This window comes from Oncorhynchus mykiss, chromosome 2, assembly GCF_013265735.2.
Source record: "Oncorhynchus mykiss isolate Arlee chromosome 2, USDA_OmykA_1.1, whole genome shotgun sequence".
Taxonomy (NCBI): domain Eukaryota; kingdom Metazoa; phylum Chordata; class Actinopteri; order Salmoniformes; family Salmonidae; genus Oncorhynchus; species Oncorhynchus mykiss.
In genome coordinates this window covers 44,882,017-44,907,339 of record NC_048566.1, presented here as the reverse complement: position 1 = coordinate 44,907,339, position 25,323 = coordinate 44,882,017, and the positions used below count along the sequence as shown (strand labels likewise).

Below are 25,323 nucleotides of genomic sequence, written 5' to 3'. Positions count from 1 at the left end.
TTGTAAACATTTCTAAAAACATAATTCCACTTTGACATTATGGGGTAGTGTGTGTAGATTAGTGACACAATCTAAATTTAATAAAGTTTAAATTCAGGCTGTAACACAAATGTAAATATTTTCTGAAGGTACTGTAAGTGTCGAGATGTGTTAAATCTCTGATGAAGCTTTAGCGTTCTTATACAGTAGATGCAACAGAAATACAATATATTCCATTAATCCATTTCAGCCATCACCAGGGTGTTTGACAGGTCATTTTACACACACACAAACTGTTTCTCTCTCTCTCTGTCTTTCTAATGAGGAGCAGAGGGACAAATAGAGAATATATGGCAGTTTTGTTCACCTTAAATATCTCACCCTCTCACTCACACACAACCTCTGTCCTGCCCATTTCAACTCCACATAAAACATTGTAAAAAAAACACATTCACAGGGGATGGGGGTTCATTCTTTTTTTTTTAAATGAGAGGTAAATTCCACCCTCCTTTCATATTTTTGTAGGATATTCAGACAGTACAGAAACAGTGGTATACAGGATAGGTAATGAAAGTATAAAAGGTGGTCGCAGGGATTGAATCTACAAACTTTGGGTACTAATGTGATTTTTTTTTAAGGGTATTGCCACTCAACCTCTCTCTCCTCTCCATTTATGTACTGTATCTCTTTCTCCTCATCCCCCCTCTCTGTCCTCCTCCAGTCACAACACCAAAACCACATCATGGCTGGATCCTCGGCTGGCAAAGAAGGCCAAACCACCTGAGGAGTGCAAAGAGGACGGTGAGTGTTTTTGTTTTTATGTAAATGCACAAATCTATGTTTATGCATGAGGTATCTCTTCTTCTCTTCAAAAAGTATGTGGACACCTGTTCATCGAACATAACGTTCCAAAGTCATGGGCATTTAATATGGAGTTGGTCCCCCCTTTGCTGCTATAACAGCCCCCACTCTTCTAGGAAGACTTTCCACTAGATGTTGGAACATTGCTGCGGGGACTTGCTTCCATTCAGCCACAAGAGTATTAGTGAGGTCGGTTACTGATGTGGGGCGATTAGGCCCGGCTTGCAGTCACAGTCTCAATTTTTCCCAACAGTGTTCGATGGGGTTGAGGTCAGGGCTCTGTGCAGGACAGTCAAGTTCTTACACACCGATCTCGACAATCCATTTCTGCATGGACCTCACTATGTGCACGGGGGCATTGTAATGCTGAAACAGGAAAGGGTCTACCCCAAACTGTTGCCACGATGTTGGAAGCACAGAATTGTCTAGAATGTATGCTGTAGCTTTAAGATTTCCCTTCACTGGAACTAAGGGGCCCAGTCCGAACTATGTTACACATTGTCAATTTTACTTTTTGTGTGAGTGTGTATGCTTGTTGAATAGACCGATACCATTAATTATACTTCACCAAACTTTATAGTTGGCACAATGCATTTGGGCAGGTAGCATTCTCCTGGCATCCGCCAAACCCAGATTCGTCCGTCGGACTGGCAGATGAAGCGTAGTTAATCACTCCAGAGAATGCGTTTCCACTGCTCCAGAGTCCATTGGCAGCAAGCTTTACACCACTCCAGCCGACGCTTGGCATTCCGCATGGTGATTTTAGTCTTTTAGGCTGCTCGGCCATGGAAACCCATTTCATGAAACTCCCAATGAACAGTTATTGTGCTGACGTTGCTTCCAGAGGCAGTTTGGAACTTGGTAGTGAGTGTTGTAACTGAGGACAGATGATTTTTATACACTACGCTCTTCAGCACTCAGCGGTCCCGTTCTGTGAGCTTGTGTGGCCTACCAGTTCGCAGCTAAACCGTTGTTGCTCCAAGACATTTACACTTCACAATAACATCACTTACATTTGACTCGGGCAACTCTTGCAGGGCAGACATTTAATTAATAAATAACTGACTTGTTGGAAAGGTGGCATCCTATGACGGTGCCACGTTGAAACTCACTGAGCTCTTCAATAAGGCCATTCTACTGCCAATATTCCCTTATGGAGATTGCATGGCTGTGTGCTAGATTTTATACACCTGTCAGCAACGGTTGTGGCTGAAATAGCCGAATCACCTAATTTGAAGGGTGTCCACATACTTTTATTTATATAGTGTATTTATATATTGCCATACACTGAGTGTACAAAACATTAGGAACACCAGTTTATGTATTTCTGTCTTTTAGCTGTTATTGTTTATTACTGTTCTGTAGTATGTCATGTTTTGTGTGGACCACAGGAAGAGCACCTGCTGCTTTCGCAAAAGCTAATGGGGATCCTAATAAAATACCAAATACTAATATTGAGTTCCCATCCACTTTTGCCCTCAGTACAGCCTCAATTTGTTGGGGCATGGACTTTACAAGATGTTGAAAGCATTCCACAGAGATGCTGGTCCATGTTGACTCCAATGCTTCCCACTGTTGTGTCAAGTTTGCTGGAAATCCTTTGGGTGGTGGACCATTCTTGTTACATGGGAAACTGTTGTGTATGAAAAACCCAGCAGGGTTGCAGTTCTTGACACACTCAAACCGGTGCTCCTGGCACCTACTACCATACCCCGTTCAAGGGCACTTAAATATTTTGTCTTGTCGATTTACCCTCTGATTGGCACGCACACACAATCCATGTTTCAAATGTCTCAAGACTCATAGCTTTCACCTGGATTCACCTGGTCAGTCTATGTAATGGAAAGAGCAGGTGTTCCTAATGTTATGTAAATATAACTATTTATAGCTTTCAGTGTTCGGAGATGTTGGCTGAGAGTTACAAGAGTGGAGACTGCAAATCTTACCAAATTACGCAAGATTTTAGTTCTGGGTTAACCGTGATTACTCCCCCCCCCCCTCTCCTCTCTGTCCAGTAAAGGACCTGTGTGTGACGGGAATTATAATAGCTCCTTTATCCCTCTTTTGAATCTATTTTTATTCTCTCTCTCACTCCCGACTGGGATATTCTCAAGAATACCTAAAACATTCACCTGGATAGTTAATTAACATATGCTGTTAAAACAGGGAATTGCTGCCATATTGCCTCCACATATTCAGTCAGTATATGTCCTTCTAAATCAGCAAGGGCAAAGAAACAGGAAATTAAGAAAAGGAGAATAGGACAGGATATAGTAAGTGTAGGGTTTTATGACATAGGAAGGGAAAAAAATAGGAAAGGAAATGAGAATAGGACGTGGGAACGGAATGGGACGTAGGAAAGGAAGGGATATTAAATGGGAAGGGTATGCAAACAGGAAATCAAGGGAAGATAAGAGGTTTTATGAAGGAAGGGGAGAGGAAATAGGGCTGGAAAAGGAAGGGAATGGAATATGATATAGGAAGGGAAGAGACAAGGACATTGGAAAGGAAGGTGAGGGTTTAAGGACATAGGATAGGGAAGGAAATAAGACAGAAGGGGATACGATGTAGAAATGGAGTGGGGGGGGGGGGGGGGGGGGGGGGTTCTAGGACATAGGAATGGAATGGGAGGATTTAGAAAAGGGTGGGTTTCAGGATATAGGAAGGGAATGGGACATAGGAAAGGAATGGAGGGAGGAAGTAGTAAGGGAAATTAATTAAGGAAATAGGACCTAAGAAAGGAGGAGAATAAGACATTGGAAGGGGATAGAATATAGGAAAGGAAGGGAGGACATAGGAAAGGAAATTAAGGAAGGAAATAGGAGACATGAAAGGAGGGGAATAGGACATTGGAAAGGAATGGGAGAGTTTAGGAAAGGGTGGGTTTTAGGACAAATGAAGGGAAGGGAATTAGGACATGGGAAAGGAAATGAAGAAAGGAAATAGGACATAAGAAAGGAGGAGAATCTGACATCGGAAGGGAAGAGTTTAGGATATAGGTAGGGAAGTGTTCAATAATATAGGAAGGGAAGCCTGTTTTTAGTATTGGTACATTACACAGCCCCAATGTTGTTTGTCGTTGTTTGCTGCCAGTCTGACTGAAGAATTCTGGGATTTCCTGGAGCCTCAGCTACAAACAGGGAGGCAGAAACAAATACATGTTTACTTTCATCAACCTTCCCCTTTTCTCTCGCCCCCCACATCCTTTTCCTCTCTCTTTCCTTTGAATCCTCTATGTCCTTCACTCTCCCAATGTCAGCCTCTTGCTCTCCTGCTGTGTTGAGACTTTTTGTCTTGCTTTAAATGAAACATTCTCATTTCATTAAAACCTCACCCCCCCATTAAAATAAAACACCCAAATATATCCTGTACTGCATACATGTACCATACTCACCTTTCCCTCTACCACACGATACAAAACACCACCACAATAACCAAAAAACCTCACCACTTCTACAACAGACAGCCCCCCCAATACACCATATCTTCTGAAACATCTCCACACTTATTTTATAGTACTCAAATTCTACACTAAGGCGCGCAGAGACCATCCCTTTAGATAATAGTAAAGGGTATGTTACCCCCCCACCCACCCTGTTCCTCCAAATAGCCAACTTTGCCTGAGCAAACAGAAAATTCAACAAAACACATTTTGCCTTTTCCTTATTTGAATACCTATACCCCATTATAAAAATCCCAACAGTAAAAAACACGCCCAACCTCTCACACAGACATTCCAACACAGACATTAATGGCATTAACCTGGCACACACAGAAAACACATGAATCACAGTTTCTCTCATAACACAGAAGAACACCCTTGCCCGACTCCCGTGCCAACACCCGTGTTCAACCCATGCCAACCAGCTGTTAGTGGCCAGGGCTCCATGTAGAACCCTCCACTGGAAGTCCCCTGACCTCTTTAGTGCTGGTGGTTTGTAGAACCCCCTCCATCTAAAACCCACCATACTCTCCTCCCCACATACCCCCTGCCACTGATGTAACTTCACTCCCTTCGCTCCTAATGTTACTCACCTTAATGCAGAGGTTGTAGAGGGCTTTACCTCCCCACCCCGTCAAACTCCCCCAGGCTCGGAATGTTAAATTCTAACAAGTCCTCCAGACCCCCTTGCCAGTCCCCAGTCTCCGACGTCACCTGCAGTGGCAGAAACATTGGTGGCCCCTCCCCCTTTGGCCACTCAAACACCCCTCTTACCGGCTCAGACAGTGCGTCCTGGACCTCCTCCAGGAATCTCCCCAGCAGCCTAAGATACATTATTCCTGTTTGTTGTGCCAGGACTTCCGGGGTTTTCCACCCCTTCTCTCCCAGCAGTCGCAGGTCACCCAGCCTTTGTAAACCCGCTGCCATCAGTTGCCTCTGCAAGGGTGGCTGACTGAACCGATCTCAAAAGGATGGCTGGGTTGTGGAAGATAGGCTCCTCCCACACCCACAGCCCAGGCTCCACATCCCCTTATCGTGTGGTCCTTAGCAGCTGCCAGGCCCTCAGCATCGCAGAGTAAACATCAGAGACCTGCTGTACTCAGCCCCTCCAGCCTCATGAGGAACAGTTGCCGGTCCAACCCTAATCCGCCAGCTCTCCTCAGCAGCGCATGCTGGCTCCCTCCAGCCAACATCAGTATGGTACAGCAGTCTCTGCACCACCTTTAGTCAGGAAGCAGCCACCCTGCTCTCCAGTTCCACCAGGCCCTGTCCTCCTTCGTGGATGGTCAAGTACAACACTGCGCCTTCAACCAGTGATGGCCCGACCAGAAAAAGTCCACCAGCTTATAGGGCACCCTTGTCTAATGCTCAGTCTCACCCAGACTGGCCTACTGAGCCCTCTTCCCACCTTGACTATACATGATGCCCCAGCATACAATAGATTCATACAAGTCAAAAAACTTTTCCCAAAAACAGACATCACATTAAACAGATACTCATGGTCCACTCTATCAAAAGCCTTCTCTGATCTGATCTAAAGAGACCAGTCCAAAGTTCACATTAGAACCTCTCGACAAGTCCAACATGTCCCTGATTAAGAACAAGTTGTCCATGATTGAGCATCCCGGTACACAATATGTTTGGTCCTTAGGTACTGATGAGTCCTGATGTGACTTCAGTCTGTTAGAGAGGACCTTGGCAATATCTTGTAGTCCGCACAGAGCAATGCCATAGGCCTCCAGTTCTTAAGTTCAAACAAGTCCCCTTTTTTGGGCAGGAGAGTCAGAACCGCCCGACGGCAGATTATTGGTAACTCTCCTACCCCGACGCATTCACGCAACACCCAAAAGAGGTCCAGTCCAATTGTTCCCCAGAATTCTTTATAAAACTCCACTGGGAGTCCATCAATCCCCGGTGCACGACCAGGGGACATCTGGGTTACGGCCTCTGCCAGTTCATGGGACAACAGAGGAATGTCAATTTCATCCGTCTGTGTCAGGGAAAGCTTAGGCTCCTCCCACACCCACAGCCCAGGCTCCACATCCCCTTCTTCTTGTTCTGCGAACAAGACCTGAGCACACATAGGATCACACATTTCTGCCCTATACAACTCAGTATAAAACTCTGCAGGTCGCTCCTGCATCTCCCCACCACAGAGGTCACCTGCCCATCCGACAGCCGTAGACAATGCATGCCTTTTGCTTTCCAAACCAAAGGAGGAGGAGCTGAGAGCATCCATCTCCTTGAGCATGGAGAACCTAGCTCCTACAAGTTTTCCCTTTGCTTTAACCTGGAAAAAACTGCCCAGGTCCCTACATAACTCAGCTAAATTAGCCTGGAGGCCTACATTGCCTTGCCCCACCAGCTCTACCTCCATCTCACTAATACTATGCTCGAGTTCCCCTAAATCTCTCCTTGAAACTGAGGATGAGAGAGCTGTATACTGTTTACGGAAAAGCCAAATTTGGACTTTCCCCACATCCCACCATTGACTCAGAGACTCATACACTATTGTACTCTACTCTATTATACTCTACTCATACGATAGGATGCCTGCCGAGGCCCTGGTGAAATAGACAGCCGAGCCATGGTTATGTGGTGATCCGTAAACCCCACCGGGAGAATGGTAGTGCCCAACAGCCTATTGCTCTGATTCCTGGACATGTAAAAACGTTCAAGTCGGGCTGCACTCACCCTAGCCCCAAAAACCTTCACCCATGTATACTGTCTTATTTTTGGATGTTTAGTTCTCCAAACATCCACTAGGTCGAACTGATTAATGATGTCCCTTAACACTCCCACTGACAATGAATGAGGCTCTTCCCCATTTCTATCTTTCGGAAAATCCATTGTACAGTTCCAGTCCCCGCCGATCACCAGCGTCTCCTCAGGCGCTACCTGTGAGTTCCTGTCTAAGACATCCAAATAGAGACCTCCTCTCTCTCTCCCTATGTTATGCACATACACATTTATGTTGTTAATTTCTGCTTAGGAAAACCAGTTCCTAAGAAATATCGTTTGCCAACGAGAACTTACTGAACAGACAGAGACCTCAAAAAAAAAACAATTCTGAAAGGTTAGTCCTCGGGGTTTTGCCTGCTACATAAGTTATGTTATACTCACAGGCATGATTCAAACAGTTTTAGAAACTTCAGTGTTTTCCATCCAAATCTACTAATAATATGCATATCTTATATTCTTGGCATGAGTAGCAGGAAGTTGAAATTGGGCATGCTATTTATCCAAAAGTGAAAATGCTGCCCCCTAACCCCAAGAGGTTAACTCAAACAATTTGCATAGACCAGATACCGGAGTTGATGGTGGGCAATACACTCCTGCTAGTGTTAATAGTGCATTATGACTAAGGACCACATTTACAACTAAGCATTCATACTGTTTCGGAACATAAGTTGAAATGGACACAGTGACATCTAGGTTGCATTCAGCAAATATGGCAATGCCTTAACCTCTACCCACTCTGTCTGCTCTGTATACATTTTACCCAGCTAAATGAACATCTGAGTCTGGAACAGAGACACAGAGCCAGGATTCAGATATAATCGATATGTCAGCATGTGATTGTGAGACCAGTATTTCAATCAAATCTAGCTTTTGGATGAAGCTTCTAGCATTCAAATTAATAGTTGTCTTACAGAACAAAGAGGGTGTTCTTTAATGGAAGCCTCTCAAATCTAATCCAGTTAGAATCAAAAATTCCCTAGGGTAGATGTCTAGGCCCCTTGCTTTTTAATTTTTTTACTAACAACATGCCAGAGTGTCTACGTACGCGGATGACTCAACACTATACATGTCAGCTACTACAGTGACTGGAATGACTGCAACACTAAACAAAGAGCTGCAGTTAGTTTCAGATTGGGTGTCAAGTAATAAGTTAGCCCTAAATATTTCTGAAACGTAAAGCATTGTATTTAGAGCAAAACACTCACTAAACCTTGTAATAAATCATGTTGAAATTAAGCAATTTGACATGACTAAACTGCTTGGAGCAACCCTAGATTGTAAACTGTCATGTTCAAAACATATTGATGCATTAGTAGCTAAGAGGGGGAGAAGTCTGTCTATAATAAAGTGGTGCTCTGCCTTCTTAACAACACTATCAACAAGGCAGGTCCTAATCCTAGTTTTGTCGCACCTTGACTACTGTTCAGTCGCGTGGTCAGGTGCCACAAAAAATGACTTAGGAAAACTGCAATTGGCTCAGAACAGGGCAGTACGGCTGGCCCTTGGATGTACACAGAGAGCTAATATTAATAATATGCATGTCAATCTCTCCTGGCTGAAAGTGGAGGAGATATTGACTTTGTCACTTATTTTATTTATGAGAGGGTGAATGCACCGAACTGTCTGTCTAAACTACTGGCACACAGCTCGGACACCCCTGCATACCCCACAAGTCATGCCACAAGAGGTCTCTTCACTGTCCCCAAGTCAGGGCAGACTATGGGAGGCACACAGTACTACATACAGCCATGACTACATGGAACTCTATTCTACATCAAGTAACTGATGCAAGCAGTAACATTAGATTTCAAAACAGAAAAAAAACATTATGGAACAGCAGGGACTGTGAAGCAACACAAACATTGGCACAGACACACATACGATAACATACGCACTGTACATACACATGGATTTAGTACTGTAGATATGTGGTAGTGGTGGAATAGGGGCCTGAGATCCACAGGGTGTTGGAAATCTGTGAAAGTATTGCAATGTTTTTAAAATTGTATAAATGGTCTTAAATTTGCTGGACCCAGGAAGAGTAGCTTCTGCTTTGGCAGCAGCTATTGGGAATCCACAATAAATACAAGTACAAATACATTACCCCATTGTTTATAACAGGAACATAAACCATGTATAACTTCAAAATATGTTCTAAAGCTGTAAACTACCTTGTCACAGTAGGCTTATGTATTATGCTTGGTCAAATGTTGGGTTGAGGATCAGACACAGATTACACCTAGTCCTGGACTAGAAATACTTTTTGTCTGGAGATTTTCCATTGATCTTGCTTTTTAGTCCAGGACTAGGCTTAATCTGTGTCTGGGAAAACCTCCCCATAATGTTTGATTGACTGGAAGTGGAATATGTCTTACGTGAAAAAACACATTTACATTAATAAGTAGATTAAAAGGGGTTAAACCTACTCTAAGAGTATGTGTTAGGCTGTTTGAGAGAAGGCTTGAATCCTAATTAAACGATCCAATGTGAGTACATCTGTTGTTGAAGTATAGTAGGTCAATAAAGTACAAATCAAGCTGCTTATGCTGAAAAGCCTTGTTAGTGCATGAGTCAAATTAGCTTTTGAATTTCCTGTCTTTTTCGGCTTCAAACAAAAGCTAATATTTCACTTAAAACATTGTTTTTTTGTATTAACACGTGCTATGGATCGTGTCCCCACTTATAAATATATAAAAGTATGTTGAGTTGGTTAAGATATAAAAAATGTAAATAGACTTCTATATGAACAGGTCCCGTCTTTCATTAAATAGCAGAAAACAAATAATTCAGTCAACATTCATTACGGTAATTGACTATGGCGATATCGTCTATCTGAATGCAGCTACCACTGTATTAACGCCATTGGATGGAGTTTATCATCGTGCATTGCACTTTATTACGGGCTCAGCACACATCATTACATTTTGTATAAGGAAGTCTCGTAGATCGATGCATTGCGCTCTTTTTGTCTAAAAAGCCCTCTTGCATAAACTTCCACCATAACTTACTTCATTGCTGATCTTCAGACGTATAAATTACCAGACCTGGACTCAGGGATGGGTAACCCTGGAGATCCCTTCAATGTCAACAGAGTTAGGTAAATCTGCTTTTAGTTTTTTTTAACCTCATGGGGAATGATCTCAAACTCCTTAAAGTTGGTACCTAAAAGGCAATTCATGTTGATGTAGATGGCTTGTTTACTGAATAATGTATTTGTTTCATGATTGTGTTTTCCTTTTTCGTTTTCTGTAAGTCTTCACAAGGTTTTCACACACTGTTGATGGTATTTTGGCCCATTCCTCCATGCAGATCTCCTCTAGAGCAGTGATGTTTTGGGGCTGTTGCTGGGCAACACAGACTTTCAACTCCCTGCAAAGATTTTCTATGGGGTTGAGATCTGGAGACTGGCTAGGCCACTCCAGGACCTTGAAATGCTTCTTACGAAGCCACTCCTTCGTTGCCCGGGCGGTGTGTTTGGGATCATTGTCATGTTGAAAGACCCAGCCACGTTTCGTCTTCAATGCCCTTGCTGATGGAAGGAGGTTCTCACTCAAAATATCACAATACATGGCCCCATTCATTCTTTCCTTTACGCGGATCAGTCTTCCTGGTCCCTTTGCAGAAAAACAGCCCCAAACCATGATGTTTCCACCCCCATGCTTCACAGTAGGTATGGTGTTCTTTGGATGCAACTCAGCATTCTTTGTCCTCCAAACATGACGAGTTGAGTTTTTACCAAGTTTTTACGAGTTGAGTTTTTGGTTTCATCTGACCATATGACATTCTCCCAATCTTCTTCTGGATCATCCAAAGCTCTCTAGGAAACTTCAGACGGGCCTGGACATGTTCTGGCTTAAGCAGGGGGACATGTCTGGCACTGCAGGATTTGAGTCCCTGGCGGCGTAATGTGTTCCTGATGGTAGGCTTTGTTACTTTGGTCCCAGCTCTCTGCAGGTCATTCACTAGGTCCCCCCGTGTGGTTCTGGGATTTTTGCTCACCGTTCTTGTGTTCATTTTGACCCCACGGGGTGAGATCTTGCGTGGAGCCCCAGATTGAGGGATATTATCAGTGGTCTAGTATGTCTTCCATTTCCCAATAATTGCTCCCACAGTTGATTTCTTCAAACCAAGCTGCTTACCTATTGCAGATTCAGTCTTCCCAGCCTGGTGCAATTTTGTTTCTGGTGTCATTTGACAGCTCTTTGGTCTTGGCCATATCCTACAATGTGATTTTCTGGATATTGTTTTCTCATTTTATCTGTCATAGTTGAAGTGTACCTATGATGAAAATTACAGGCCTCTCATCTTTTTAAGTGGGAGAACTTGCACAATTGGTGTCTGACTAAATGCTTTTTTTGCCCCACTGTATATGTAATTCTATGAACCACCCCTTGTATGAGTGTGCTTCCTTCCTGAGCTCGGATATGATTCAGATGAGTTCCTGAAGTGTTCTGATGGTCAGGGGGAGTGTGTGTGTGTGTGTGTGTGTGTGTAAGAGCGAAAAGATTAATGAGTCATCTAATGCAGAGGATTCAAAATGTGTTTTAATATCCGAGATGCAAGACACACACACAAACCACTCAAATTGAAGTTATACCCAGCACATCACATTTTTGCACAAATACCCATCTACATAATGACCCACACGCTCATGTAAACTCTCTGTGCTATGTGTTACTATCTATTTTAGGCTGAGTTGATGCATGTGTGGTGTCAATTGATTTAGTGTCATAGAAGATATGTGTTACGTTCATTCAGTCACGTATTCAAGTGTAATATGAATCAGAGCTTAAACCACACACACACACACACTTAACATTGCTGATACACATCCATACATTTCATACTGCAAACACAATTACACACTCGCTATTAACAACATTCTCAGTTTCTCTTTTTTGCTCTCTATTTGAGAGGAATGGATTTGGAGACAAAACAGAGCCCTCAGCTCCGAAGATTAAAAAAAAAGAGACTTTCTCTGGTGGTTGCTATGGAAACGGTTTCCTCTTTCCATATGAATGGAGGGCAGCCATTTAAGGTGGCTCACAGACAAGGGGAGAAAATAAGGATATTTAAGGTAGTTCTTTGGAGGGGGAGGGGGAAGCAGTAAATGGTACCCTATTCCCTATATAGCTCTCTCCATATCTCTCTATATATCTAATGAAAATGGCAGAGATTCAAGGTGGTTTGATGTAGTTGATGTAATCAATTCAGCCAGAGAATTCTGTGTTTATTTGGATCCCCATTAGCTTTTTACAGAGGCAGCAGCTATTTTTCCTGTGGTCCACAAAACAATAAAAAATACAATGACAAGCAACAAAACACTGGTACACTGACAGACAACAAATCGGACGCAAAGGATTTACTTCAGACACTGGACAAGACCCAAATCCCAGTCATTCAGATGAAGAGGAAATTTAGGGGTCATAGGTTGCGGTGTCTTGTAAGAATCCGAAGGCCAGTGCGTAACCCCCTTCTACCACCAGTCCTATTAGCCAACGTGCGATCATTGGATAATAAAATGGATGAGCTCTGATCAAGACTATCCTACCAACGGGACATTAAGGCTAGTAAGGTATGTAAGACAACTTCCGGTGAAACTGGAGGGCGCACAATTCAAATAAATAATCATAAAAATTATGGATATTATACATTTAGGTACATACAAGTGTCATATTGGTTTAAAGCTTACCTTGTTAATCTATCTGCACTGTCCAATTTACAGTAACCATTACAGTGAAAGCATGCCATGCGATTGTTTGAGGATGGCACCCCACATCAAAATATTTTTCCACCGGCACAGGTTTCATAAATTCACAAATAGCGATGAAATATTCATTTACTATTTGAAAATCTTCCTCTGATTTGTCATCCAAAAAGGACCCAGCTATAATATGTAGTGTAGTTTTGTTAGATAAAATCCTTCTTTATATCCCAAAAAGTCACTTTAGTTGGCGCCATCGATTTGAGTAATCCACTAGTTCAACATGCCAAGATAGGAATCCTAAAATCCACACCTAAACTTTGTTTCAACAAGTCAAAATATATTTCTATTTAATCCTCAGATAACCTAAAATGTAATTAAACTATAATATTTCATACGGAAAGAAGTATGTTTAATAGGAAAACAATATCAGCAGGTGTGTCCTCTTCATCGCGCACGCATACACGGATTTCCAAGTCTGCGTCCCTGTAGTAACTCATATTTCTTACTCATTTTGGAAGAAACAAGCCTGAAACCTTGAACAAAGACTACTGACACCCAGTGGAATACATAGGAATTGCACACTGGAAGATAGATTTAATCATTTCCCCATTACGTTCCATTGGAAGAGCATGGGCTCTCAAAAAAAAAAAAATTCAGGTTGGTTTTTCTTTGAATTTTCTCCTACCATATCTATTGTGTTAGTCTCCTACATTATTTTAACATTTCTACAAACTTCAAAGTGTCTTGTTTCCAATGCTACCAATTATATGCATATCCTGGCTTCAGGGCCTGAGCAACAGGCAGTTTACTTTGGGGACGTCAGGAATTGAGAAAAAAGGACCCTAGCCCTAATATTAAAAACTAATATATTGTATTTCATCGAGTCATGGCTGAATGACGACATTGATAACATACAGCTGGCTGGGTTTTCCATGCATCGGCAAGATAGAACAGCTGCCTCCGGTAAAGACAAGGGGTGGCGGTCTGTCAATAACAGCTGATGCACGGAATCTAATATTTGGTCGCCTGAGATAGAGTATCTTATGATAAGCTGTAGACCAAACTATTTAACAAGAAAGTTTTCATATCTGTTTTTGTGGCTGTCTATTTACTAAAACAAACTGTTGCTGGCACTAGGACTGCACTCAACAAGCTCTATAAGGCCATAAGCAAACAAGAAAATCCTCTTCCAGAGGTGGCACTCCTAGTGGCTGGAGACTTTAATGCAGGGAAACTTAAATCTGTTTAACCTCCTTCTTACTAGCATGTTACATGTGCAACCAGAGGACAAAAAAAACTCTAGACTACCTTGACTCCACACACAGAGATGCATACAAAAGCTTCCTTCCCTATGTTCCGGGATTCTTCCGATGGCATTGAGGAGTACACCACATCAGTCACTGGCTTCATCAATAAGTGCATTGATGACGTTGTCCCCAGTGACCATACATATATACCCCAACCAGAAGCCATGGATTACAGGCAACATCCGCACTGAGCTACAGGGTAGAGCTGCAGCTTTCAAGGAGCAGGGCTCTAACCCGGAAGCTTAAGAAATCCCGCTATGCCCTCTGAAGAACAATCAAATGGGCATTGCCTCAATACGGGACAAAGTGGCAATAAAAAAGAACTGTTACGGACTACAAAGGAAAATACAGCCGCAAGCTGTCCAGTGACACAAGCCTACCAGACGAGCTAAATGACTTCTATGCGCGCTTCGAGGCAAGCAACACTGAAGCATAAATGAGAGCACCAGCTGTTCCGGATGATTACGCTGATGTGAGTAAGACCCTTAACTTCTCTAGGGTAGGGGGCACTATTTTCACCTGCAGACGAAAAACATGCCCAAAGTAAACTGCCTGCTACTCAGGCTCAGAAGCTAGGATATGCATATAATTGGTAGATTTGGATAGAAAACACTAAAGTTTCCAAAACTGTTAAAATAATGTCTGTGAGTATACTTGAACTGATTTGGCAGGATTTTTCTATTCAATGCAATTACAGTATCCATTGACTTAGGACTCAATTGCGCTTCCACTAGATGTCAGTCTTTAGAAATAGTTTCAGGCTTGTATTCAAAAAAATTAGGGAGTGTGAGCACTCAAAGACTGGACCCTACAGTGTCACAGAGCTATTTCATGCGCAATCACAAGAGTGCGCCTTTCTTGTTTACCTTTTATATTGACGACGTTACTGTCGGGTGGAAATATTATTGATTATTTAGGCAAAAAACAACCTGAGGTTTGAATATAAACATCCTTTGACATGTTTCTATGAACTTTACAGATACTATTTGGATTTTCCATCTGGCTGTTGTGACTCCGTTTGAGCCTGTGGATTACTGAAGAAAACGAACAAAAATGAAGGTTTTTGGATATAAAGATAGACTTTATCAAACAAAACAAACATTTATTGAGTAAATGGGAGTCGTGAGTGCACCGATATGAAGATCATCAAAGGTAAGTGATTAATTTTATCACTATTTCTGAATTGTGTAACTCTTCTACTTGGCTGGTTGCTGTTTGTAATGATTTGTCTGCTGGGTGCTGTTCTCAGCTAATCGCATGGTATGCTTTTGCCATAAAGCCTTTTTGAAATCTGACACCATGGTTAGATTAACAAGAAGTTAATCTTTAAACCGATGTATAACAGTGGTATGTTTCATTAATTTTTATAATGAGTTGTTCTGGTTTTTGAATTTGGCGCTCTCGAATTTCACTGGATGTTGATCAGGTGGGACTCTACCGTGAGAATAAACAGGTCAATATTTATAAGGCTACAGGGCTAGGCAGATTATCAGGACGTGTACTCTGAGCATGCTTTGACCAACTGGCATGTGTCTTCACTGACATTTTCAACCAGTCCCTGACCGAGTCTGTAATACCAACATTTTTCAAGAAGACCACCATAGTCCCTGTGCCCAAGAAGACCAAGGTAACCTACCTAAATGACTACTGACCCGTAGCACTCACGTCTGTAGCCATGAAGTGCTTTGAAAGGCTGGTCATGGCTCACACCAATACCATTATCAAGAAACCCTAGACCCACTCCAATTTGCATACCGCATAAACAGATCCACAGATGATGCAATCTCGCCTGCACTCCACACTGCCTTTTTCCACTTGGACAAAAGGAACTCCTATGCGAGAATGCTATTCATTGACTAAAGCTCAGCGGTCAACACTGTAGTGTCCTCAAAGCTCCTCACTAAGCTAAGGACACTGAGACTAAGCACCTCCCTCTGCAGTGGGATCCTGGACTTCCTGACGGCCGCCCCCAGGTGGTAAGGGTAGGTAACAACACATCTGCCACGCTGACCCTCAACACGGGGCCCCTCTGGGGTGCGTGCTAAGTCCCCACCTGTACTCCCTGTTCACTCATGACTGCACGGCCAGGCATGACTCCAACCCCATCATTAAGTTTTCCGACGACACAACAGTGGTAGGTCTGATCACCGATAATGATGAAACCTATAGGGAGGAGGTCAGAGACCTGGCAGTGTGGTGCCAGGATAACCTCTCCCTCAACGTGATCAAGACAAAAGGAGATTATTGTGGACAACAGGAAAAGGAGGGCCAAGCATGCACCTATTCTCATCGACGGGGCTGTAGTGGAGCTTCAAATTCCTTAGTGTCCACATCACCAACAAACGGTCATGGCCCACACACACCAAGACAGTCATGAGGGAGGGCATGACAATGCCTATTCCCTCTCAGGAGTCTGGAAAGATATGCATTTCTCCTCAGATCCTCAAAAAGTTCTACAGCTGCACCATCGAGAGCGGTTGCATCACCGCCTGGTATGGCAACTGCTCGGCCTCTGACCGCAAGCCACTACAGAGGGTAATGCGTAGGTAAAATTTGGGCCAAAGACTCCAGCCACCCTAGTCACAGACCGTTCTCTCTGCTACCGCATGGCATGCGGCCCCAGAGCACCAACTCTTAGTCGAAAAGGTTTCTTAAAAGCTTCTACCCCCAAGCTATAAGACTCCTGAACAGCTAAACAAATGGATTCCCAGACTATTTGCATTGCCCCCCCCCCCCCCCCCCCCCCCGGTGTACATATTACCTGTGCCCCCACAGATCGACTCTGTACCAGTACCCCCTCTATATAGCCTCAACACTGTTATTTTATTGTTTTTCTATTTTCTTAATCTTTCCATTTATTTATTATTTACTTCAGTTTATTAATTAAATACTTTAACACGTATTGTTTCTCAAAACTGCTTTTTTGGTTTAGGGCTTGTAATTAACCATCTCACCCACCTATCGTTCCTAACCCGACTTCCATACCCACTATTCTATCCCCCCATCTCAATCCACCTGACCCTGCCACCAGCCTGCCACAGCACTGTGGTTTCTACTGCCATGACATCATTTATGGTGTCAGTGCCAGAAACACACGCGTGCGTGTGTGTATGCATGCGTGTCTTCACATGAAGAAAAGCGAGAGATGCTGCATATACACAGGTAACATGGCAAGGAGACTGGGGACTAATGTATGGTTAAACAGTACAAATACCACCTACGCAGATCGATCAGGATGGCGAGACAAGTATAAGGACAAAGTGGAGGAGCAATGCAGCAGGTGGCAGGGGCTTCTAACGATCATGGATTATAAACAGAAAACCAGTCACGTTGCGGACACCAACCTACCGGACAAGATAAACACCTTTTTCTCCCACTTCGAGCATAACGACTGAGCTGCCGAGGAGAGCCCCTGAGGACAACAAGGGCTACATGCTTACTGTCTTCACAGAGGACCTACAGTTGAAGTCGGAAGTTTACATACACTTAGGTTGGAGTCATTAAAACTAATTTTTCAACCACTCCACAAATTTCTTTTCAACAAACTATAGTTTTGGCAAGTCGGTTAGGACATCTACTTTGTGCATGACACAAGTAATTTTTACAATAATTGTTTAGACAGATTATTTCACTGTATCACAAATCCAGTGGGTCAGAAGTGTACATGCACTAAGTCGACTGCCTTTAAACTGCTTTGAAAATTCCAGAAAATTATGTCATGGCTTTAGAAGCTTCTGATAGGCTAATTGACATAATTTGAGTCAATTGGAGGTGTAACTGTGGATGTATTTCAAGGTCTACATTCAAACTCAGTGCCTCTTTGCTTGATATCATGGGAAAATCAAAAGAAATCAGCCAAGACCTCAGAAAAATAAAATGTAGACCTCCACAAGTCTGGTTCATCCTTGAGAGCAATTTCCAAACACCTGAAGGTACCACATTTATCTGTAAAAACAATAGTACGCAAGTATAAGCACCATGGGACCACGCAGCCGTCATACCGCTCAGGAAGGAGACGCATTCTGTCTCCTAGAGATGAACGTACTTTGGTGCGAAAAGTGTAAATCAATCCCAGAACAACAGCAAAAGGACCTTGTGAAGATGCTGGAGGAAACAGGTACAAAAGTATCTATATCCACAGTACAAGTCCTACACCATCATTAAGTTTAGAATAACAAAGTATCCCTCAAAGTAACCAAGACTAAGGAGATGATTGTGGACTACAGAAAAAGGAGGACCGAACACGCCCCATTCTCATTGATGGGGCTGTAGTTGAGCAGGTTGACAGCTTCAAGTTTCTCGGTGTCCACATCAACAACAAACTAGAATGGTCCAAACACACCAAGACAGTCGTGAAGAGGGCACGCCAAAGCCTATTCCTCCTCAGAAAACTAAAAAGATTTGGCATGGGTCCTGAGATCCTCAAATAGTTCTACAGCTGCCTGGTATGGCAATTGGTCGGCCTCTGACCGCAAGGCAGAGTGGGTAGTGCGTACGGCCCAGTACATCACTGGGGCTAAGCTGCCTGCCATCCAGGACCTCTACACCATGTGGTGTGGAGGAAAGCCCTAAAAATGGTCAAAGACCCCAGACACCCCAGTTATTGACTGTAATTTTTACTACCACATGGCAAGCGGTACCGGAGTGCCAAGTTTAGGACAAAAAGGCTTCAACAGTTTTTTACCCCCAAGCCATAAGACTCCTGAACAGGTAATCAAATGGCTACCAGGACTGTGTGCATTGTGCGTCCCCCCCCCCCCCCATAAACACTCTTTTTACACTGCTACTACTGTCTGTTTATCATATATGCATATTCACTTTAACTATACATTCATGTACATGCTACCTCAATTGGGCCGACCAACCAGTTCTCCCGTACATTGGCTTACCATGCTATCTGCATTGTGTCCCGCCATCCACCCCCGCCAAACCCTCTTTTATGCTACTGCTACTCTCTGTTCATCGTATATGCGCAGTCACTTTAACCATATCTATATGTACATACTACCTTAAATCAGCCTGACTAACCGGTGTCTGCATGTAGCCTCGCTACTTTTATAGCCTAGATACTGTATATAGCCTGTCTTTTTACTGTCGTGTCATTTCCTTACTTACCTATTGTTCACCTAACACCTTTTTTGCACTATTGGTTAGAGCCTGTAAGTAAGCATTTTACTGTAAGGTCAACACCTGTTGAATTCGGCATTTGTGACAAATAAACTTTGATTTGATATATGACATAACCTGAAAGGCCGCTCAGCAAGGAAGAAGCCACTGCTCCAAAACTGCCATAAAAAAAGCCAGGCTACGGTTTGCAACTGCACATGGGGACAAAGATCGTACTTTTTGTAGAAATGTCCTCTGGTCTGATGAAACAAAAATATAACTGTTTGGCCATAATGACCATTGTTATGTTTGGAGGGAAAAAAGGAATGCTTGCAAGCCGAAGAACACCATCCCCACAGTGAAGCACGGAGCATCATGTTGTGGGGGTGTTGTGAATGACTATTGTAGCTGGAAACGGCAGATTTTTTTATGGAATATCTACATAGGCGTACAGAGGCCCATTATCAGCAACCATCACTCCTGTGTTCCAATGGCACGTTGTGATAGCTAATCCATCAACAATAGTCATTTACAACATTAACAATGTCTACACTGTATTTATGATCAATTATGTCATTTTAAATAGACAAAAAATTAGCTTTTCTTTCAAAACAGGGACATTTCTAAGTGACCCTAAACTTTTGAACGGTAGTGTCTAATATGTTATTTTTATTGTTTCATTCACTTCTCACTTACCTCCCTGCTGTTCCCTTATGGACATTCTATCCATTTTGTTTTCATTTAACTATTCGCTCAATCCAGTACCTGGAAAAGGGGCCTTCTTGAATGTGGGCTTGTCCCTGCCAAATCGTTCCTTTGCTCTTATAAAAAAAACAATCCCCTCTCTCCTAATACACTATTTCTTTCTTCCTGCTGTCCAGAGCTGCCGTATGGCTGGGAGAAGATTGATGACCCTATCTATGGCAGTTACTACGTGGAGTAAGTCCTCCCCGCAAACAGAAAACGTTCCCAGGACATTAGCTAACATTCTCATTAACTTCTAATCAGGTTTTGATCTAAGATTAGGATGATACAGTAACATTCCACCAACATTTAGAAAGCATTTTGTTAGCAGAAAAAAAAATTCTAAGGACATTCCCAGAACGTTAGCTAACATTCCCATTACGTTCAAATTCAGTTGTGGTTTAACATTAGGATGATACAGTAAAATTAGCAGAAAAAAACGTTTCTAAGGACATTCCCAAGACATTAGCTAACATTCCCATTCGGTTCAGGTCTAACATTAGCATTATAATATTCAACAAACATTTTAAGAATGTTCAACAATGCTGTTCTATGGAAATGTATTTCTGTCTTAATTAGTTACACTGTAAAGGGGGTACTAGTGGCAAGTAAGTTTATTTTTGTATTTTTTTTTCTATTTAATTTTTACTCCTTTATCCCCAATTTCGTGATATCCAAGTGGTAGTTAGCCTTGTCCCATCGCTGCAACTCCCGTACGGACTCGGGAGAGGTGAAGGTCGAGTCATGCGTCCTCCGAAACATGGCCCTGTTAACACTGCTCGCTTAACCCGGAAGCCAACCACACCAATGTGTCGGAGGAGACACTGTACAACCGAAGTCAGCATGCATGCATCCGGCCCGTCATAGAGTAGCTAGAGCACGATAGGACAAGGACATCCTGACAAAGCCTGAGATCTAACCCTGGTCTGTAGTGACGCCTCTAGCACTGTGATGCAGTGCCTTAGACCGCTGCGCCACTCGGGAGGCCACTAGTGGCAAGTAAGCTATTGTAATATTCACAGTTATTTACCACTAGCTGCTTGTAAGTTACTAGAATATCAGATCAACTGACTGTACTATTGTACTGTAAAAAAATACAATGCTACTATAATGCTAAATGAATTCATTGAGACTGTTTGTTTTACTGTAATTAAATGGGATTGTTGCAAGCTGGTTGCTAGGTAATGTGTTTACATACAGTACCATTCAAAACAGCTTTTTTTTCCACCGCTCACATTTTCCCACAATACAGCTTCATTTACAGTATGCTGCAGTGTAATGCTTTCACAGTATTTTTCTGTTTATAATAGACACATTTACTGTAGAAATTACAATTTTCCAATAGAGTATACTACAATAGCTACTGTTGGGTATCCACAGACTTAGTACAAAATCCTAACATGACACTTTCATCTCAATCATGCATTGGTTTCAATTTTAGCTATGTTCACCGATATTACGTTAGATGTGTGTTAGTCAATGTGTATCTGTATCCCGTGAAGAAGAGAACCCAAAACCCACTGATGCTGCTGGATTTCACTGTCATAGTCCTATTCCCTGCAGCCACATCAACAGAAGGACCCAGTTTGAGAACCCCGTCCTGGAGGCCAAGAGACGACTGGAGCAGCAGCAGCAGATGCAGAGCCAGGGACTGTCAGCTCTGCCCTTACCGACTATTTACAGAGGTACAGCCACACCTCTATACTTGCATGAGTTACTTGATGTGGAATAGAGTTCCATGTAGCCATGGGCTCTATGTAGTACTGTGCTCTGTTCTGGACTTGGGACTGTGAAGATACCTCTGGTGGCATGTCTCTTGGGGTATGCATGGGTGTCTGAGCTGTGTGCTAGTCTTTTTAACAAGTAGGGATGAAGGTACATCTCTCCTCTACTTTGAGCCAGGAGAGATTGACATGTATTTTATTAATGTTAGCTCTCTGTGTACACTTAAGGAGCCAGCCGTGCTGCCCTGTTCCGGTCAAATTGCAAAGTTTCTAAGGCTCTCTGTGGCACCTGACCAATTTAGCCAAGGACTGTCAACTCTGCCCTTACCTGGTATTCAGAGGAAAATATATACAGTGTCAGCCCAGACCACTGCATACAAAAAACTACTTCCCCTTCTTATCTCTCCTTACACTGAGTGTAAAAAACATTAAGAACACTTGCTCTTTCCATGACAGACTGACCAGGTGAATCCAGGTGAAAGCTATGATCCCTTACTGACGTTAGTCGTTGAATCCACTTCAATCGGTGTAGATAGAGGGGAGGAGAGAGGTTAAATAATGAATTTTAAGCCTTGAGACAATTGAGATATGGCTTGTGTCCGGGCAAGACAAAATATTTAAGTGCCTTTGAACGGGGCATGGTAGTAGGTTCCAGACACACTGAATTGTGTCTAGAACTGCAATGCTTCTGGGTTTTTCACGCACAACAGTTTCCCGTATGTATCAAGAAATGTCCACCGCCCAAAGGACAACCAGCCAACTTGTCAGAACTGTGGGAAGCATTGGAGTCAACATGGACCAGCATCCCTGTGGAACGCTATCGACACCTTGTTGAGTCCATGCCCTGATGAATTGAGGATGTTCTGATTTCAAAAAGGGGCGGGTGAAACTCAATATTAGGAAGGTATTTTTAGTACACCGTGTATAATCGACACAGGCATAACATGGTTCTCTGTTGGTAAGAGCGTCACGCTAGCAATGCTAAGGATGTGGGTTCAATTCCCACAGAGATCAAACAAACATATTTTAAAATGTGTACACTCTTTGGATAAAATCGTCTGCTAAATGGCATATCATATTACATACAGACACTCCACTTATAGTGAACGCTGTTGTAGTGATTAAATGCTTAGTGATAAAGTTGTCCTGCATGGATGTAACACTGCCAACTCTAGTCCACATGTAATCCCCACTCCAGGCTGACCATTTCTGATTTGTCTCCTCCATTTTTTATCCCTATATATCCTACTGTCTTAACAAAAAATATATTTTTAAGAAGTGTGAATATTCTAGTGTATTTAACTGGCCTACTCTAATCTCACCCTCCCATTCTCCAGAGAAGCCCCTGTTCACACGGGACCCCACACAGCTGAAGGGCTCCTTCTTGTCAACGGCTCTCCAGAAGAGCAACATGGGATTTGGCTTCACCATCATTGGAGGGGACGAGCCGGATGAGTTCCTGCAGGTCAAGAGTGTCATACCTGAGGGCCCAGCGGCACAGGATGGGAAGATGGACACAGGTACTGTACAGGAACTAACCACACACACACACACACACGTCCCCAAGATGCAGTATGAAAAAATATATCAAGGCATCCAGCTGCAATACAATTTCTGGATCCCTCAACTTTGTGGCAGAAAAGTTCTGAGTTGACTCAACTGAGTCAAACATGTTTACACTGAGTTGACTCAACTGAATCAACATTTGTCAAAGTTGAGTAAACCAAAAAATTATATTGCATGTCGTTGCCTTGATTTTTTTAAGTTGACTTAACTTTTGTATTGAAGTCCTCTAAAATTAACTTCTTAATGATCTCTTCGTGCGCCAATCCCGTAACTGGATTGATTTGACAACACCCAGTGAAATAGCAGCGCGCCAAATTCAAAAACAGAAAAACTCATAATAATTCATGAATCATACATCGGTTTAAAGATGAACTTCTTGTTAATCCAGCCACAGTGTCAGGTTTCAAAAAGGATTTACGGCGAAAACAAACCATGCTATTATTTGAGGACAGCACCCATTAAACAAACCCATGAAAATCACATTTCAACCCGCCAGGCGCGACTTAAAAATCAGAAATAACGATATAATTCATGCCTTACCTTTGAAGATCTTCTGTTGGCACTCCAATATGTCCATTAAACATCACAAACGGTCCTTTTGTTCGATAAATTCTGTTGTTATATCTCCATTTATTTGGCACGTTTGATCCAGAAAAACACCGGTTCCAACTCGCTCAACATGACTACAAAGTATCTATATAGTTACCTGTAAACTTGATCCAAACATTTCGAACAACTTTCCTAATCCAATTTTAGGTATTTTTAAACATAAATAATCAATCAAATTTAAGACGTGATAAACTGTGTTCAATACCGGATTTAAACAAGGTGGAGCGAGCTTTCAAGTCGCGCGCCCCAACCACAACAGTACACTAGACTCGACCCTCGTTCTGAACAGCCCTACTTCTTCATTTCTCAAAGGAAAAACATCAACCAATTTCCAAAGACTTGACATCTAGTGGAAGCGATAGGATCCACATAGAAAACCCATTGAAAAGGGAGTGACCTAAAATAAAAAAATTCCTGGATGGTTTGTCCTCGGGGTTTCGCCTGCCAAAAAAGTTATTTTATACTCAGACAATTTTAGACAGTTTTCTATCCAAATCTACCAATTATATGCACATCGTAGCTTCTGGGCCTCAGCAGCAGGCAGTTTACTTTGGGCACACTTTTCATCCGGACGTGACAATAGTGACAACTAGCCTTAAGAAGTTTTAACAATGTAAGGATATCATCACCTTAACTATTGAACACCTTTTTTAACCTTTAAGAACAATTTCTTATTTTCAATGACGGCCTAGGAACAGTGGGTTAACTGCCTGTTCAGGGGCAGACTGACAGATTTGTACCTTGTCAGGGGATTTGACCTTGCAACCTTTTGGTTACTAGTCCAACGCTCTAACCACCAGGCTACCCTGCCGCTCCATCCATATCACAGTCCAGCGACTGTCAACAACCTTAACCATTACGCCAAGAGATCTGGAGTTGGCTGAACTGTATTATAAACTGATTTGTCTGCATGCTATTCACTGACAGATTTGCTGTGTGTTCCTGTCTGTAGGCTCTTGTTATTGGGCTACACACAATCCACAAGCAGGTTATTTTTTTAAAGAAGCAGTTGATCCTCTGACTGGCCACTACATAATAAAAGCAGGTTCCCAGCATTCTCATGCTGCTGTATTTATTGCTCAATTCTTTGAAAAGGCATATTAAAAAGTAACTGCTCCATCCACTCTATTGGAGTGCAGGTTATGGATTTCTTAATTTGTGTATGCCATTCTAAGTAAAAAATGTCCACACATTTTATTTATATATAAGTATGTGAAGTCCAGATTAAACTGAGAATACTGTGTAAGCATATTAAGTTCTTGTTAAATTGTGAATGAGCGACAGATGGTGTGGGCAGCTTGCTCAAGAAACAGAGCAGAGCGCTTCTTTCATACAACTTTTTGCATCATTCCTTTTGCGTTTTTGCATCATTCAGCCTTAGAGTGTATTAGAAATCAGAATATTTTGCCTAACACTTGTATCACAGCTAAAGTTGCATACAGTGCCTTGCGAAAGTATTCGGCCCCCTTGAACTTTGCGACCTTTTGCCACATTTCAGGCTTCAAACAAAGATATAAAACTATTTTTTTGTGAAGA

The 25,323-nt window shown here is 42.5% G+C and overlaps 1 protein-coding gene across 7 annotated transcripts in view; it reads left to right on the top strand.

The window, feature by feature from the left end:
- LOC110501618 (membrane-associated guanylate kinase, WW and PDZ domain-containing protein 2) overlaps positions 1-25,323 on the top strand; it is a 315,743-nt gene that overhangs the window by 165,801 nt on the left and 124,619 nt on the right. For 5 of the 7 annotated variants that reach the window (XM_036949600.1, XM_036949615.1, XM_036949625.1 and 2 more), the window contains exons 6-9: positions 701-780; positions 20,026-20,083; positions 21,437-21,573; positions 22,950-23,132. In XM_036949600.1, the coding sequence (XP_036805495.1) occupies positions 701-780; positions 20,026-20,083; positions 21,437-21,573; positions 22,950-23,132 (458 nt within the window). The remainder of the gene's footprint in view (positions 1-700; positions 781-20,025; positions 20,084-21,436; positions 21,574-22,949; positions 23,133-25,323) is intronic. The other 2 variants (XM_036949610.1, XM_036949632.1) reach the window with 1 other exon arrangement.